This window comes from Pseudochaenichthys georgianus, chromosome 3, assembly GCF_902827115.2.
Source record: "Pseudochaenichthys georgianus chromosome 3, fPseGeo1.2, whole genome shotgun sequence".
Classification (NCBI taxonomy): domain Eukaryota; kingdom Metazoa; phylum Chordata; class Actinopteri; order Perciformes; family Channichthyidae; genus Pseudochaenichthys; species Pseudochaenichthys georgianus.
The window spans coordinates 49,812,873-49,831,956 of record NC_047505.1 but is presented as its reverse complement, the minus strand read 5'-3'; the positions used below and the strand labels follow the sequence as shown (position 1 = coordinate 49,831,956).

Sequence of the window (19,084 nt, the reverse complement as noted above, 5' to 3'; positions counted from 1 at the left end):
CCTACATGAATTAATTTGTATGTATTAAGTCATGCATGAATTCATGAACCTTACTAGGGCTGCTCAATTAATCGTATTTTAATTGGAATTACGATTATGGCTTGCAACGATTACGAAAACAACGTAATCGAAATAAAACGATTATTTTTTTATTATTAATAATTATTAATTAGGATATTATTCTTTTTTGTATTGGTTTTTAAGTTGAATTATACTTAAAGTTCAGGGTAATCAACTGTTAAAAACATACGGTTAATTTTTTTTTTAATAATCGTGATATCAATTATTGACCAAAATAATCGAGATTATGATTTTTGCCATAATCGAGCAGCCCTATACCTTACCATAAAGTGTTACCGTGCGGATAGAGTGATATTGATTTTTCAGAAAGTCAAACAGCCCTTGTTTGCAAAACATACTGGGGAGCATGTTTATTTAATACAGGAGTCACAAATGTGTCGCATTTAAAATGCTTATTTACAGATAAAATATGCTTTCATTGTCAGATTTAGTTTTTTTAAATTACCGTCCTAAAGCTATTTTTAAAAGAGATTTGGAAAAACGTAATCTTTAACTTTTGATGACTTGAGATGAATAAACGTAAACAGATTTTTGCCAAGTTATGATAACATACGTAATTCTGTATTGCCGTTATGGAGAAACAATTGTTTGCTTCATTTCTTTATTTTATTGGACAGAGCAGCCGGAGATAGACAGGAAAGACGGACAGAGAAAGGGAACAACATGCGACAAAGGACAGCAGTTAGGATTTGACTAAGGGCCGTTGCTGTAACAGTTTGATACAGGCGAGCCACAATGGATATTTTACAGAGACATTGTGGGTGTCTGGTATGTCCCGGCACAACGTAAGCACACTTTTCGGGCTGGGATATCGATGGATGTGAGACTGAAATCGTTTTTTCTAACTTTTAGGTCACTTTGTTGCAGCCTCTCAAACAACAAGGCTACTATAATAATAATAATAATAATAATAATAATAATAATAATAATAATAATAATCAATTGTATTTATAAGCGCACTTTTCATTTGAGTATACAAATCTGAAAGTGCTACAGAGTAAAATGGTTGAAACAAAACAACAAAATATATATAATAAAGTAAACGTTGACATCCATCTGAATTTCTTTCTTCCAAGGACCGAATGTTTTCCCCATTAATTGTGGGGTTTCTTTGGGAGTCTAAGGACAGTGTCCGCTCTGTAAAGCCCCCTCAGACATATGTGTAATATGTGATGTTGAGCTAGATGAATAAAATATAATATATATATATATATATGATTGATGTGCCACTGCTGAACAGCGTGCATTGAGCTGACCTCCGGGCTCTCTGCAGCGCTGCAGTCTCTGCTGGGGTAGTTGAACAGCGCTCGGCTCAGGCCTTCTCCCAGCAGCTTCCCGTTGTCTCGCAGCTCCTCCGGACTCAGACCTGCACGCCGGCCGCGCCCCTCCAACAGGAACTGCAGCTGGCGCTTCCTTGAGGGTGGAGAGAGAGGAGACACAGTGAGAGACACACACACACACCTGAGGAGAAACAGCGGCAGAGAGCACAGTAATAAAGGTTGTGTGCTAACTCAGAGAGAATCAGCCTTTGATTTAATTATAGTGTTTATTTTCACTCATTACAAAAACTACTCATAAGTTACCCTGATGCTAACCATCACTGATGTTACTGTCTAATCAGTATGACATCTCATGTGATTCACCGCTGCACCAACATGTTCCACAGGCCTCTGCCAGGATGCTAAAATAGTCTGCAGGCAAAAATTCCACATAGGATAAGATATGTTTGTGTGCGTGCGTGTGCGTGTGTGTGTGTGTGTGTGTGTGTGTGTGTGCGCGCGTGGATGGCTCGTGTTGCTCATGCTGGAGGCAGAGAGGACACTCCCAGTCTGATTCAGCAGCATCAGAGTCCGCCCGTGATGCAGCCACCGCCTTCACAGCCTCCTCCAGAACTGTTGCCAGTCTCCATTCAAATCAGATCAGCCTATTAGCATTTCAGCCACGCTAGCTCCTCTGCAGAGACTGGTTCCAACACTGCAGCAGACTCTCATCGTGCAGAGAAACTCCTACCACCCCCGGCCGCACACCATACAGTATACATTTAGTACATAGTTACTCACCTCGTTTCATAGATTCTAAGAGGCAAAATACTCACTAAAGTACAGTTTCAACATCAGGAGCTTGAGACTGTTAAGAAGTGTTTTGCGATACATTGTTGATGCTTAGTCTATGGTAATAATATAAGGAAATAATTGTAAATCTTTAGTGAACACTTTGTGCGCAGGATTGTCTAGTTTCATCTAAATCTTATACGAGTTGTCGAACAAAGAATGGGGCACACACAACAGGATTCATCCAAATCAATAACCACAAGGAAACTAAATGACAGTAGACATTAGTCTGTTTGTCGTGCAGCACTGTGCATTGTCCATCGAACTAAAATAAGTTAGCTCATCACAACCATCAGTGTCAGATTTATTTTCAATCTATTTCAATGCAGCGCAGCATCAGCTCCATGGTATAGATTAATCTTAAAATGTGTACGAGGTGTTTTTTGTTTTACTTTCATTGTTACGCTCACTGGGAAGAGACCAAGGGGTAGACCTAGGACCAGGTGGAGGGATTATATCTCTTCGCTGGCCTGGGAGCGCCTTGGGACCCCCCAGTCAGAGCTGGTTGATGAGGCCAGGGAAAAGAAAGTTTGGGGCTCTCTGCTGGAACTGCTACCCCCGCGACCCGACCACGGATAAGCGGGACAAGATGGATGGATGGATATTACGCTCTCATTCCTATTAAACTATTAAAAGCACACAATGACTGAAAAGAGCCATTACTTTGCGATATGACGGTGTGTTTTCATACCGGAAGTTGATGTTTGCCCAGTATTTAAAACACCATTAAAGGTAGGCTGCAGTAAAAAACTTAAAACCAGATTTTCAAACATAAAGACAGATAACACGCTCATCACAGACAAGCTGGATGTAGCCAATTGCTTAAACATTGTCTTCACACACATAGCCACAACACTGGTAAATAAACTACCCTCCCACTCAGGGCATTTTGGGGTAGAACACATCCTAGCCTACTACAATAACCGAGGGGTCCGCAAAGATGATTTCAAACTAGTAATGGTAACAACAGCTGAGGTACACAAAACACTGACAACCTAACAAGGCCACTGGCCATGACAATATCCCCTCCAAATCCCTCAGAGACTCAGCAGCAGCCATCGCCCCAGTCATCACACACATAATAAACCTCTCCATAAAACAGGGACACGTACCCAAAGACTTCAACATTGCGAGAGTGCACAAAAAGGGCAGCAAATTGGACCCAGGCAACTACCGCCCTGTTTCTATTCTTACCTCCATCTCGAAAGTCATGGAAAAAATAGTATACGAACTGGTCGAAAAGTACCTCGCGAAAAAAAATACGAATTCCAATTTGGCTTCAGAACATCCCACTCCACTGAAACATGCCTTCTCTATTTGAACGACCACATCAAACAAGAGGTGGACGCGGGGAAATACTGCGGCATGGTGATGCTGGACCTACAAAAGGCCTTCGACACTGTCAATCACTCCATTCTGATTGACAAGCTAAAAGCAATTGGTTTTGATAGTCTATCAGTGAGCTGGATGAATCCTACCTGGAGGGGGGAGAACAGATGGTGGAGGTAAACGGTACTCTACCCCCCCCCTCCCAGTGAGCTGTGGTGTTCCACAAGGAAGCATACTAGGACCGTTACTGTTCCTAATTTATGCAAATGACATGTCGTCAGCTTGTGACTGCAACTTGTTCCTGTTCGTGGACGACTCAGCCCTGCTGGTCTCTGACAGGAACATGTTGCAGGTTGAAAAAACCCTCAGCTCGGAACTCGGCAGAATCTGCACCTGGCTCGCCGATAACAAACTATCATAACACCTGGGTAAAACAGAGTCCATTCTCTTCGGTTAAAAAAACAAACTCAGCAAGACCGACGGCTTCTCAGTCACAGTGGGTGACAATATTTTCACAAGGAAAGATGAAATGACATACCTAGGTTCCATACTAGAGGCAAATCTCTCCTGTGACAAAATGGCATCCAATGTAATCAAAAAAGTCAACCAACGAACTAGATTCTTGAACCGGATCTCCTCTCTGGTAAACAAGAATACCCTGAAGACTCTGGCAGGAGCACTCATTCAAGGGTACTACGACTATGCTTGCACCTCATGGTGCCAAAGCACCTCCAAGGCGCTAAAAACTAAATTACAAACATCACAAAACAAACTGGTCAGACTACTGCTTGACCTTACTACTAGAACCCACCTCACCCCTGCCCACTTTGACAACCTAGGATGGCTTAGAGTAGACGACAGAGTACAGCAACTTGCAATGGGCCTGGTCTACAAGATCCACTACACCTCTATGGTACCCATGTACATGTCAACATACTTCCCAAAGGTCAGTGAATACCACGACCACAACACCAGAGGGAGCTCCACAAATCATGTTAAACCCAGATTTGGCTCAAACAAGGGACGAAACACGTTTCGCAATTATGCCACAACAATGTGGAACGCCCTACAGCTGTAAAGGAATGTGAATCACTACCCACCTTAAAAACCGCTCTAAAAGAGCACCTACGGGAGACTGCAATTCGAAACTGGCCCATGTAAATGTCCAAACCCAACCCCCTACAATACAGTCCCCCCCCCCCCCCCAATGTATATACACTCTTTTTAGACTCTCTGTCATATATGTTATGATTAATTAAAATGGGGGACCCTGATGTAAACAAGACGAAAGTCTTTTTCTGGTCTGCATCCCCTTAACAATTGTGTGTATTGAGCTGTACTGTATTGTACCCATTCTGCAATCTGTTAATAACATTTTCAATCAATCAATCAATCAATCAATCAATCAATCAATGGAGAAACCAGCTGGAGTGCGCTAGAATTTGAAAGTACGCAGCCGAAAAAAATCTGCCCCTTCCTTCAGACTTCCTTACAGAACTCAAACACACACGAACGCGCACATGACCAATGAGGGCACGAGATAAGTTTGTGCACCGATGGAAGGCTGACAGGCAGGTAGGCCATCCAGTTACTTTAGCCGGGCCGGCTCACATGATTGGTTGTGCTTTTTACAGTGCCACGGCTTCCACAGATTAAATATGTTGTCATCTGTGTGTGTGTGTGTGTGTGTGTGTGTGTGTGTGTGTGTGTGTGTGTGTGTGTGTGTGTGTGTGTTAGTCACACATCATGTTGACTAACAAGGTGAAATAAGCTTATTAAAAGTGTAATTGAGTGAACAGTAGATAAGATCTTTAAAAAAAAAATGGCTCCTCTGTAGCAAATTATGTGTGAATAAAAACTTGTAAACAACGTTAATATTTTTCTGTTTTGAGACAATGAATTCTATTTAAAGGTATTTCCCAAAAATGGATCTGTATGCAAGTCATACTGACAACATCAATCCAACTAAATATGTTTTAAATATATATATGAAGTATCATATCTGGCTTTTTAGATAATAGTATCGTAAAGTATAGGATTTAGTGTCATTTGTGAAAAGTAGGCCTATTTAGATAAATAACACCGTACTCATTTGTATACGGTGTTTGTGCATCAGTTACTGCAAAGCAATGGTGAGATGTCCCCGTTCCATATCGTTGATTTTCTCATAAACATTATTTAAAAAAAAATAAGCATACATTTATGATCATAGACATTTTTGATTTGCCAAGGCATCTTAAAGTAGAACGATCCTCAAGGAAACCATGTAATTGTTAACACACCTGTACCCACTCTCCCCCGCAGACAATAGGCTCGTTTGAGATGAGCGAGACCGACGCAGACCTGCGCAATTACGACCGCCGTCTTGCTAGTGCGTTGCATGATGGTTAGTCGTTTTGTCCGACTTGCTCTGGAGGCTCCACCGCATGAGACGTTGAAATCTCGCGGGACAAAGACGCCGGCAGCCTTGAGAGCGAGGCGGAGCAGTTGCTCTCCACGAGCTGCGGAAGCGAAATGCTTGATGGGAAACGGCTCGCTGGTATCTCGAGCTGAGCGCTCATTGGTGGGTTTTACCCCGTGCTGCTGATGAAACTCTCCCATTGGCTGGCAAAAGTTTGTTGTTGTTTTGTGTCAGTTTTACGTCGCCACTTCCATTCACTTTTGTCATCATTGTTCCACAATGTTTATCATCATGAAATTAATATCTATGTTATACTATACTTGCACTGCTTACCGTTTACACAATATACCCAACGGTGAATTATTATTAACGTGTCACCACAATACTTTATATATCTTAGCATATTCACACACACTGTTCTGCTCACAGGCTGCTGTGTATATCTAGTGTATTCATACCCCACTGTTTATTCATCATTCAATTCATTCTATATTTAATTCTATAGATTGTGAACATTACTTTCCACTTCACTGCTTGTTGCACCTGGTTAGAAGCTAAACTGCATTTCGTTGTCTCAGTACCTGTAATATGTGCAATAACAATAAAGTTGAATCTAATCTTGAGCAGGAACAAATGTATTTACTTAGTACATATCTGACATTAACGATTAAACCCATTTGTGCATTCTTTATAAATGCAAACTGGTCAAGACCACTGACGGAAGTAGTTTTGAAAAGTAGTGGTTCTGTCTTTTACATGTAGGATTCAACCCCCCTTGTATTGATTTGCTTTAAAATGAACAGACACTTGAGTCATTCATTTGTAGTGATATAATAAGTGTGGGGTTTCTATTGCATCCACTTCATCTGCAACGAAGAACGCAATTTCCGCCATTGCAAACCGAGTCAAGCCGACTCCGAGCCGTCCGACTTCAGGCGAGCTTTTTGAGACCTCCCCCGGCTGCGATCGGCTATTCTCGTCTACTTTCGAGGCGAGCCGCAGCTCATCTCAAACAAGCCTAATGTTTTGTGCTAAACTCACAGCCCACTGAGCAACACGGGAGCTTTGTGGGAACATGAAACATAAACTGAGTTTCCGGCAGATGTTATAATCGTTACCTCAAAACACACTTTATTTGACACAGTCTATAGCAGGAGGCTACATCTGATGGGAGGATAATCAAACAGCATTTAGTTTAACAAATGGCTTCAGGCGTAATCGTTCTCCATGCAGTCATTAAGATTTCAGTGCTGATGCACAAATAATCTGAATCGGCCGTGGGCTGTTGCGTCTATCCACCTTCATTAATATGATCTAAAAACAGAGTTAAATAACAGTGAGATGAAGCCAAGAGCTAATTGTCCTACAGTTTACAACTTGATTTTTATCCTGAACGGGCAAAGGACGACCTGCATTGCTTTTCATCTAACTAAAGCTTTCATCCAACTTACATAAGTGCATTCAGTCATGAAGAAGATACACACTCGAAACAGCCAGAGTCCTGCAGGTACATTAACTTTCAATAAACCAAAGCTAATGCACCATGAACGAGAAGCACACCTCCGCCAAGGCTGTTTCAATAAGTGAAATTGTGTTTATCCGCTTTGTGATTCAGATCTGCTACGAAATAAAATCCACTCTTCCTGTGAGTTTCATGAAAATAGGGTCTGTAGACTTTCACGGGGCGGCAGTAGCTCAATCTGCAGGGACTTGGTTTGGGAACAGAAGGGTCACCAGCATGCGTGTTTGTGCATTTCTGTATTCGGACCTGATCTGGAAAGGTCCTACGCGTGCGTGTGTGTGTGTGTGTGTGTGTGTGTGTGTGTGTGTGTGTGTGTGTGTGTGTGTGTGTGTGTGTGTAACTAAGTAGAAAACTGAATATCCCTTGTTTATCTTTGCCTTATTGTGGAGAGGCATTCATCTAAAAAATCATCACACAAACATAACTTCCTTCACCGAGTTACTAACGATAATTTCCTTAATTAAGTCATCAAAATAAATGTAATAAAAGCGCAACTAATACAGATTTCTCACACTGACATTGGATTCTACCCATTCCAATGTTTGAGAAGAAGTCACTCTGTGTAGCTCTGCTCTAACAGTTGAGGCTGCTGATACCAACCATATAATGAGAACCATTGGAAAACTGCTTCTCGAGCCTTTTTTTTATTTAGAGTGACAGACCTCGACAGCTTTTGGCTGCAGAGAAAGAAGACTGTTTGTGCCAAAGTGCCAAGTACCCACCCTGAGACACTCAGTCTAATTCTCCCCGCTCCACTGTGCCAGGCTCTATTTCACTACCTTACATAAAACACACACACACATAAATCTTAACACACTAAACTATACGGGCATGCACTTACACGTACAGTTGTAACTCACACATATTTAAAAGGTACACCATACCTAGTGAGGGACACAGCACACACCTGTCATTACATTCTAGTTATCATTATGTTGTGGTGTATTTTCTGAGATGTAGTTCTCACCTGGACACCTCCAGCAGCAGGAGGAGGCGGCAGCGAGGAGTTTCAGTGGCTGCTATATGACCCAGAGTCCCAAACACACGCTCTGCAGCGATCACATCGTTCATGGTCACCTGAGGTAGACACACACGAGAAGATATTTGATTGAATTGTAAAGTTACTCCATAAACACAAAAATAAAGGTTTCAGGACCATGTCGTCAAAAGTTAAAGTCCCTGCACAACAGGAAAACCCTGTACTGTGTTTTATATAAGGGAAGTTCACAAATGCACAAATGGGGGATGAGACAATACAATCTGAAAAAAAGGTAAGAATCAACAAATGGCAGGTATACTAATGTTTTTATTGGATGCCATTAGATCCCACATATTACTCCTTTAACACTAGAACCGCCAACGGGTACATTTTACCCACAGCTGATTCTTGATTGTATGTAACTTTTTTTCGATAAAATATCAAGTCTCCCAGTCCGTGACTTTTCCTGAAAGTGTGTCATGTAGCACCCTCTGTTGTTAAAAATTGTAAATATGAAGTCAGATTGAAAAAATGGCCCAACAAATTGCCATTTATACCCATCAGCGCCAGCGGGTAATATTTACCTTATAGAAAATGCAGTTATTTTCGCGCTATTGATCTAGCGCGAAAACATAAACATGACGTGTTGCTATAGCAACGCCTGTTGTTTACTGTGGTTCCTTATAGAGATAGAGAGATAGAGAGATGGATAGATGGATAGATAGATAGATAGATAGATGGATGATAGATCGATAGATAGATATATAGAGAGACACTTTGCACATAACTCACGGTAGCGATCTTTCATACTACTGCACAAACTAGATTTCATATGAAAGCTGAGAGTCCACAGATTATATTGGTATACGTTTCATCACTGTGCGATCAAAACTCACTCTTAACCCTGTGTTCTAGTATGATAAATAAAATTACATTGTACCTTGAAAATCAATGCATTCTAATAGCGGGTACATTTGACCCGTTGGTGGTTTATGGTATACAGCGACCCCTGGCGGCAGGCTGGCGCTTCAAGTGTTAAGGCTCGTAAAATTAAAGGAAAAGTTTGACATTTTGAAAAATGATAATTTGTTCGCTGGCGTAGAGCTGGATGCAAAGGTTTTGACATGTTGTATTGATTAGACAAACCAGATATAGCATGGCAATTGGAGAACCATACAGATTGCTAGCTAGCCATTTATTCTACGTTTTTTATAAGTAAGGTTAACTCAAGTAGCCTTACATTTACCGGTCAAACGTTAACGAACTAAAGTGGTATCAATGTTTTCCTCTGACTCCCCAAAAATATTTTCTCATTCACACTTAGTTGCTTCTAGACTGTTAAACACCTGCACCAAGAACATCCATAACATTCACCTGTTTGCAACTTACAAATGATGTATCACTTGTATACAGACTCTTATGGCACTACTTTTATTTTATTTGTATTTACTATTTTATTGTGTTGCACTGTTGGAGGAGCCTGTGACCTACGATTGTCATCAACATATCTACACAGTAGCTATGTACGAATGACAATAAAAGCCTTAAATCTGGAAAAAAACATTCCAGTGCATTCCAGGCTCACCTCCTGGCCGTTGATCCTCTGCAGGTTGAAGTGGTGCAGGCGGTAGATGAGGAAGGAGCGCCACAGAGCCAGGCTGGCCACCGGGTTCCCCCCCTCGTGGATGGTCAGCTGGTCCAGACGCCTCACCTGAGCCAGAGCCGCCAGCTGAGGCAGACGACAGATGTTGGTTTCCTGGAAGATCATGTGCTGCAGGAAAAGAAACAGGCTGGTTTCAGAGGAGTAGATCTTTGGTAAATATTCGCTGACATCACAAACTCTGCCACAATACCATTTTTTATTCGATTCAGGGGCTAAATTGACAATTTTTTTACTTTTCAAATACAAATTACAACAGTAACATATGCCAGATTTGTCATGTTGAATTATTCTTATCAGTTAGGAATCTTAAACTAATGTCGTGTCTTAAAGATGATGGTATGTAACAATGTTATCTAATGGGAAGTGATGAGAAGAGACATTACATTATTACATTACATGTTACTTGTAAGACGCTTTTATCCAAAGCGACTTACATACTCAATACTGTGGACAATCCCCACAGGAGCAATTTGGGGTAAAGTGTCTTGCCCAGGGACACAACGACATGCTGACTGCAGTGGGGTTTGAACCTGTGACCTCCTGTTCCGAACACCTACGCACCATCCACTGGTCCGTGAGCGCCCCTAGTGGTCCGTGAGTATATTGGTAACATTTCACATTTTAAATAAATAAATAAATACATTTAAGTTTTCCGCACTTTAGCGAGAATATCTCCGCAATGGAGCGAGCTTAAGTTTCACTTTCGATTGCATGATATAGCCCAGCGCAACACCTTCGTCACACATGTTGCCACTTGTTTGTACCATTTTCAGGCGATTTGTAATCTGTTCTAGAAAAACGATGTGTTTTGGGATATTTGTGGAGTTAGGTGGTCCGCGAGTGGTCCTTGTTATGAAAAAGTTTGAGAAACACTGATCTAGTACTACAAGATCTATTGCCTGATTTACGAGATGGATCAGTGGATGCCGGCCAGAACAAGGATTATTTGAGAGAGAGATGGCCGGTTCCACGAGCCAACACCTCAAAAAGCGTTACTCATTGTGATACGTCAAATAGTAACATGATTATTATATTTTGGTCTTCTTCAACGTTATCCAATGGCTCATTATGGTTGTTAGAGCCATTTCCTTTCATCATTATGGTTTCAATGTTTGGCTGAATAATATAAAGAGTCAACTTTTAACTATTTGTTTTAGTGAGTCACACTTCGTTTTAAAAGATGGTTAATTTAAAAGGGGACCTATCATGCAAAATGCACTTTGGTACGTGTTTTATACATGAATACGTGTCCCCGGTGTGTCAGGGAACTCACCAAGTGTCAGAAAACACAACCCTTTCTCTTTTCCTCCGTACCCAAATCTCAAAAAACGGGGCTGCAACGGATCTGATCCAGATTTGAATTTGTCTGACGTCAGAAACGAGGAGCTCCGCCTATATGGCCAACTCTCCACCTATCAGGGGAATGGGGGGTTGGGCCACGGCCATTGCCGCCCGAAAGTGCTGGAGACGCTGTAGTACATATGCCAGGCCTGTAAGTGGCGCTGTAGTCTGCCACAAAAGCAGAATCAGCCTTTGCAAAAACAGGGCTGGAAGAGAGCAAATAGAGCGAAATGAGGCATGGCTAAAATGATCTGTTTGGTTTTTTTTTTTTTTAAACTTCACAGACATGTTTTATATAGGTATGGCCCTACAATATATTATTAAAATATAGCATGATAGGTCCACTTTAAGTCTCACTTATTTGTTGTGAAATGTGCGCTGTCAGGTATGACGTGCATGTCTATATGTCTATATATGGCATGACAATGGAACACTGCTGAGTGAGGGAGTGATTAGACGGGATTATTTTTGTTCCCTTTTGATACGGAGAACTTTTAGTTACTTTGAAGCGAGGAAGTTTGTCTTCATGTGTGTAAGAATAAATCTGATGTGATTGAACGCTACGACGATCTCCGCAAAGTTTGTTTGGAAGCAAAGAGAGGCGCGTCGTCATAACCCACAACCCGATAGAGAAAAGTGGCTATAAAATGTACAAAACAGATGAAATCGCTACGACAATGACAGTGCCCTTACCGATAGATTGGGGAACTTGACCCTAATTCGCGGCAGTGTTGGTATGATGGCGTCAAAGTTGATGTAGCGGAAAGTTATAACAGTGACAGCGCTGGCGGTCTGGACCCCCCAGCCTCGCTCCAGGGCCTCCAGGGCTCCGGGGCCGAACAACCGCAGCGTCTCTCCGTCCAGCTCCGCCAGGTGACTGTCGGAGAGAGAGAGGCTCTGCACACTGCCCGCCTCCACCAGCCTGCAGAATATACACAGAAACACACTTTGTTAACCAGCCCTGATGAGCACAAAATACTTTAATAATAATAATGATAATAATAAAGCTTTATTTATATAGCACTTTTCATACAACAAAAGACCAACACAAAAATATATATTGCTATTGAAGCGTGTTAGATTAATAAAATCAGATAAAATCCTTTAATAGTGACCGTTTATATACAGAACACAGCTGTAAGCCTTTTGGAGAGTTTTTTTAATCAGTTTGAAATACTCTTTGGGAGCTGCGTGACAAAAAGGCCACGAATTACAGTAAACACAACAACCGGATTAATTTTGTAGTACAGCCTGAACAAATAAACCAGTGACAGACAGGGGATATTACACTCAATTATATTTGATTGACACATTACTCTTTACATACCAAACGAGAACCTCCATGCACCTCAAATTAAAGCATTCCTTAATGAAATGTCAAGGCATAAAATGGGAAGGGGAGGGTGTATTAAAGCAGACATATCGTGCTAGTGACCGTTTATACAATGTATCAAGTTCTTTGGCCACAGGATATCATAGTTCTGACTTGTGGGAAGACCCAATACTCAAAGAAGGGGGGTAAAACTTGACAAAGGTATATTCAAATGAAATAACATTGCATGGCAGCAGGTGATTTCTACCCTTATTATGTCCCGCCCGGTCCACTACTGACTTGATGATTTAATAGTATTCAAACTCTGCATTAAATAAGCTGTTTTTATCCAAACTTGTAAACTTGGAGACACTAACACCTGTCTTAATTAATGAAGTATAGCATAAACACAAGAATACAGTAGCAAACAAAAAATCTTAGCATAGTCCACATTTGGAAAATATATGCAACATTTTAAAACTTTTCTAATCTGTTATGCCAACGTTAACATCTATTTTCAAATGTAATGTGTGCTGAAGTGGCTCTTATCGCTTTGCTCACGTGTTTGATAAAGCTTGTGCCAACAGAAAGAAAAGCCACTTTGCAACAGAACACGCAAGGGTCTAGCCAATGTCCTATTTGTCCGGCGTAATTGCCTTCTATTCTTCAGGACAGTTTAAGTGCCCTCCCCTGATAAGAGTGGTGAGAGTGGGGTTTCTGGGCGAGTCTGAAGGAGACGTTAATCTCCCTGTGTGTGCAAAGCCCTCTGGGTCAGGAGGACATCAGATGGCTACACGCTACCCAACTCTGATCATTTTGATTTCAGCACGCCAACAAGCTTATCGCCCCTATTCATATTTCACACCCTTCCAATCTGTCCGCAGCAGAACGCCACAGTGGTTAGAGGACTAATCCTTTGATTGCAGAACTCAAATCCAAGATTCTTGTTCAGACCAATTTTTAGAAAGTGTGTTGGAGTCTGCAGACGAGAGGTGGACACATCAGGAAACAACATAAAGCTCCTCTCTGTACCGGACACAAGGAACAGTTTATCCTCATTTAGCAGCAAAAAGAGCAGACAAACAGCTCAGGAGACACATCAGGGAGACAACAAGGGAGCAGTGATCGAGACAGAGAACTTGCTCTGCACAGAATGAGTTTGCAAGTAGTCACTTTCTCTGATTTATCTTTGTGTAAAAGACAGGTGAGTGAGCCTCAGGAGACGGGTTAGTGTTACAGCACCAGTTCAGAACACAGCTGGTGTGTGTGTGTGTGTGTGTGTGTGTGTGTGTGTGTGTGTGTGTGTGTGTGTGTGTGTGTGTGTGTGTGTGTGTGTGTGTGTGTGTGTGTGTGTGTGTGTGTGTGTGTGTGTGTGTGTGTGGTCTGCTTGTAAGAGTATACAGTGTGACATGACTCAGTCTTTTTTTGAGGCCAAGAGTTTAGTCAGTTTGAAATTCCCTTTGGGAGCTGCGTGACAAAAAAGCCACAAATTACAGTAAACACAACAACCGGATTAATTTTGTAGTACAGCTTGAACAAATAAACCAGTGACAGACAGGGGATATTACACTCAATTATATTTGATTGACACATTACTCTTTGCAAACCAAATGAGAACCTCCATGCACCTCAAATGAAAGCATTTCTTAATGAAATGTCAAGGGGAAAAGTCATGGTATAAAATGAGAAGGGGGGGGGGGGTGTCTTAAAGCGGACATATCGTGCTAACATGAAAGTTCACCCGTGTAAGTAAAGCTTCTTACTGGATTAAAATTACGAGTTTTAATGTTCAGAAAACACATTATTGTTCTTATTACTTCTTTTTAAATACACCTGTCTCTTTAAGCCCCCTGCCAAAAAAGTACCTCCTCTGAGTGGAGATACTCAGAGGAGGGGCAGGGGTTATTGTAATCAGTCTGCAAGGGATATTTGGGGAGCCAAATCTGAATAGCTGACTTGAAAACTGACTTTTTTTTAGACGTTTAAGATACCTGAATGTATGTGCACAACCTCGAGAAAGTGAATTTAAATGGTTGTCATCCTTTCTGAATTATTACCAAAACCCACCTGCCAGACTCCGCCTTAAAACACCTCTGATGGCATAGAAGACTATCGCCCCAAAGACCATGATTACAAAACACACATCTGTGAGACCGAAAGCAATGATAGCGTCAAGGACTTGGACAACACTCTGCGGTTCCAAGTGCAGCTACAAAAACAACAACATATAAGTATGTGATCTCAAAATATGAGTGCAGTCTTTAAGATAACGAAATGTGCATTAAAACAGATTGATTAAGAGCAGCTGTGTTACTTTATAACGGTCCCCTATGATACTGTTTTTCATCAATATATTACAGGTCTCAGATATATACAGAGCCTGTCTCTGATTGGCTGAAACACCAAACAGATCATTGCAGCATTACCCATAATCCCCTCTGTTTCAGCCCTGTTTCCAAAGTGCTGATTCTCTGTCTGTTACTTTAGATGAAAATAAGGAGCCCCTCCCCACGCCCCTCTGAGAGACATTTGGTTAGAAAGAACTCAAAGGTGCTCTAGGAGGAGATTCAACCCCAAGGGCGGTTACCTTGGTTGCTGATTGGCTAATGGTTACACAAGACAAAACATCGTTATGACATCACAAAGTGGCCAAAATCTGATCAGCTCATTTTCAGGTTTTTATAGAAATGGATCAAAAAGAGAGAGAATCTTTGTTCCTGAAACTTTCAGAGTCTCTTTCCACAGAGGGGACACATGTTGATGTAGAAGAGACATGAAGAAGAGGGGACACATGTTGATGTAGAAGAGACATGAAGAAGAGGGGACACATGTTGATGTAGAAGAGACATGAAGAAGAGAGGACACATGTTGATGTAGAAGAGACATGGAGAAGAGGGGACACATGTTGATGTAGAAGAGACATGAAGAAGAGGGGACACATGTTGATGAAGAAGAGACATGAAGAAGAGGGGACACATGTTGATGTAGAAGAGACATGAAGAAGAGGGGACACATGTTGATGTAGAAGAGACGTGAAGAAGAGGGGACACATGTTGATGTAGAAGAGACATGAAGAAGAGAGGACACATGTTGATGTAGAAGAGACATGGAGAAGAGGGGACACATGTTGATGTAGAAGAGACATGAAGAAGAGGGGACACATGTTGATGAAGAAGAGACATGAAGAAGAGGGGACACATGTTGATGTAGAAGAGACGTGAAGAAGAGGGGACACATGTTGATGTAGAAGAGACATGAAGAAGAGGGGACACATGTTGATGTAGAAGAGACGTGAAGAAGAGGGGACACATGTTGATGTAGAAGAGACATGAAGAAGAGGGGACACATGTTGATGTAGAAGAGACATGAAGAAGAGGGGACACATGTTGATGTAGAAGAGACATGAAGAAGAGGGGACACATGTTGATGTAGAAGAGACGTGAAGAAGAGGGGACACATGTTGATGTAGAAGAGACGTGAAGAAGAGGGGACACATGTTGATGTAGAAGAGACGTGAAGAAGAGGGGACTCATGTTGATGTAGAAGAGACGTGAAGAAGAGGGGACACATGTTGATGTAGAAGAGACATGAAGAAGAGGGGACACATGTTGATGTAGAAGAGACGTGAAGAAGAGGGGACACATGTTGATGTAGAAGAGACATGAAGAAGAGGGGACACATGTTGATGTAGAAGAGACATGAAGAAGAGGGGACACATGTTGATGTAGAAGAGACATGAAGAAGAGGGGACACATGTTGATGTAGAAGAGACGTGAAGAAGAGGGGACACATGTTTATGTAGAAAAGACATGAAAAGGTGGATTTTGCATAATAGGTGACCTGGTATTGAAGAAGGTTGCAAAGTCAAAGACACTTGGTGGTAATAGAAGGGGAGGCACCAGACACTGAAAGGCTGCTTAATCATCAGGACACGCCACGCCTCCTCGTGTTAAAGTGCTGAAGGCAGTAAATCAGGACAGCAGAGCAGGAGATGGAGCGTAACGTGTACACAAGCCACGTAAAGAACGAGAGTCGCTTGTGGACGCCTGCCACCAACACACTGCACTGTGTCATGTATTGTTGTCCCATAATCACAGCTGAGACGCTGCCACGTGGCCCTGAACACAACAGCAGCTAACAATAAGAGAGGCGGGGAAGACCTGACGAAGCGTCTGTCATGATTACATGGATCCTAGACTCTTGTAATTCAATTAGGGAGGTCTCACTTAATCCTACACGTTTTTAAAGGGACATCTGTCATCTATCACAACTTAATCCCCCGAAATATACGGTTTATGACATACATATGAAAGATTACTTTCCGAGCAGTCATTTCAAAGTTATTATGATCTGAGTCGGAAAAGTCTCAGCTGTGAAGAGTACAATTATTCAGAGACACAAAATAAAGTCAGATGATATACGTTAACGTTGTAAAATAACAGATCTAACTAGAGAATGCAATTCCTGAAGAAATTGCTAGTGGGAATGCTTTATGCTGAAAAGCTGACGCTAAACTGCTATGCTGAAATGTAATGTGTAAGAAGAAAGTGAAGAATTTAGATTGAAATTATACATGAACACTGGGGGCTTGAATGTGTGATGAGAGAAGAAAATAAAGTAAAAACTCTTGGAAAAGCAGCAGCATATTTGAACTGCAAACTTTTGAACTAAGTTGATGGTGAATGATCTGTCGCCATGCCAACGGCATTTGATGACATCCCATAATATGCTTAGATGCGTTGATGGCTGCATCGTTACCAAATCTGTGAAGTTTTGGGCCATTTGGAGCATTTTCACTGAAGTTATGAGAAAACCGTGTTTCATGGCGGGCATTGTGTTGCCATGGCAACGGGATGTCCCGTAGATGTCTTCACGGCTGGACTGTTAGCACACGTGAATTTTGAGCACTTTTTGAACATTTTTATAGGAGTTATAGCGACATCATGTTTTATGGCGAGGGATGCGTTTCCATGAAAACGACATATGGTGAGATCTCAGATTTGTCGTAGAGCTGTTGAGGCATGGACCGGTGATATACAAGTGAAGATTGGGGGACGATTGGACCGTGTCCATTGGACTTACAGCGACATCGTGTTTCATGGCGAGTGGTCTGTCGCCATGGCAACGGCATTTGATGACACCCCATAATATGCTTAGATGCGTTGATGGCTGCATCGTTACCAAACCTGTGAAGTTTTGGGCCGTTTGAAGCTTTTTCACTGAAGTTATGAGAAAACCGTGTTTCATGGCGAGCATTGTGTTGTCATGGCAACGGCATTTGAAGAAATCTCAAAACTGTCCCGTATATGTCATCACGGCTAGACTGTTAGCACACATGTGAAGTTTGAGCACTTTTTGAACATTTTCATAGGAGTTAATGTGTAGCGACATCGTCTTTTATGGCGAGGGATGCGTTTCCATGGAAACGGCATGATGACACCCCATAATTGACGTAGAGCTGTTGAGGGCAGGACCATTAACCTTTATCTGAAGTCTGCTGCCCTGAGCATGTCAGTTGGAGTTATGACATCATCGTGTTCCATGACACAGGTGTTTATATTTGAGCTAACGAGGTGTCCAGAAATCAAAGGTTTGCATTGTTCTGAATGAGAGATAAACCTCTTACATGTGAACGTTTTGTTGAAGAACCGTAACAGATATCGGTGAAATTAGAAAGCGTGAAGCATCTCAAGGACCTTGAGTATCTGAAGTGTGCTTTTTGTGTACTTTCGGGTCAATAATGTGTTTTTTTTGGCAGATTAACTAAAGGTGTGCAGCTGCTGCTGTGAGGAAATATCAGCCTGAAATTACAATGGGCTTTAATGGAGACATGTTGAAAGTTTTAAAAATGATGTGTGAGAAGTGTAGGGTTTGGGAATAATGGCAGGTTTAAAAAAAATATATGAAGGCGAATTTCAAACTGTCCACCACTCTAACTCTGACTTCACACACTCTGCCTTAACGAGCTGCGCAATGTTAAAGTTAAAATATTAAAATTGTGATGAATTATGGGCTATATCTCAAGAATTATGAAAGTTATGAATGAGAAAAGTAATTGCAATCGATTCGCGACCGAGCAGAACGTTTTGATGTTTGAACGGAGTTTCTGCGATGTGGAATGTGGGAGAAGAAGAGGGCCAAAATAACAGGCGGAATAATAAAGAATTTTGTGCGTAGAAGAACAGATATGAGACGTAATGGGTTTGGACCCAGTGGTGGCCCCAATGCCCCACCTGTGCTGGATTCTCTTGTCCCATATGTGAAACCCATTGTAACAAATCTGGGTGTACGGATTGATCGTGATTTTAAACTGGACAAACAGATAAATTCTGTGGTAAAATCCAG

The 19,084-nt window shown here is 41.7% G+C and overlaps 1 protein-coding gene across 1 annotated transcript in view; it reads right to left on the bottom strand.

Annotated features, from left to right (window-relative positions):
- Window positions 1-19,084, bottom strand: part of LOC117443441 (leucine-rich repeat-containing protein 49) — a 73,318-nt gene that overhangs the window by 1,745 nt on the left and 52,489 nt on the right. The window contains exons 14-17 of the mRNA XM_034079430.1: window positions 12,121-12,349; window positions 10,009-10,194; window positions 8,412-8,521; window positions 1,338-1,494 (exon numbers count right to left, since the gene is read on the bottom strand). Of these exons, the coding sequence (XP_033935321.1) occupies window positions 1,338-1,494; window positions 8,412-8,521; window positions 10,009-10,194; window positions 12,121-12,349 (682 nt within the window). The remainder of the gene's footprint in view (window positions 1-1,337; window positions 1,495-8,411; window positions 8,522-10,008; window positions 10,195-12,120; window positions 12,350-19,084) is intronic.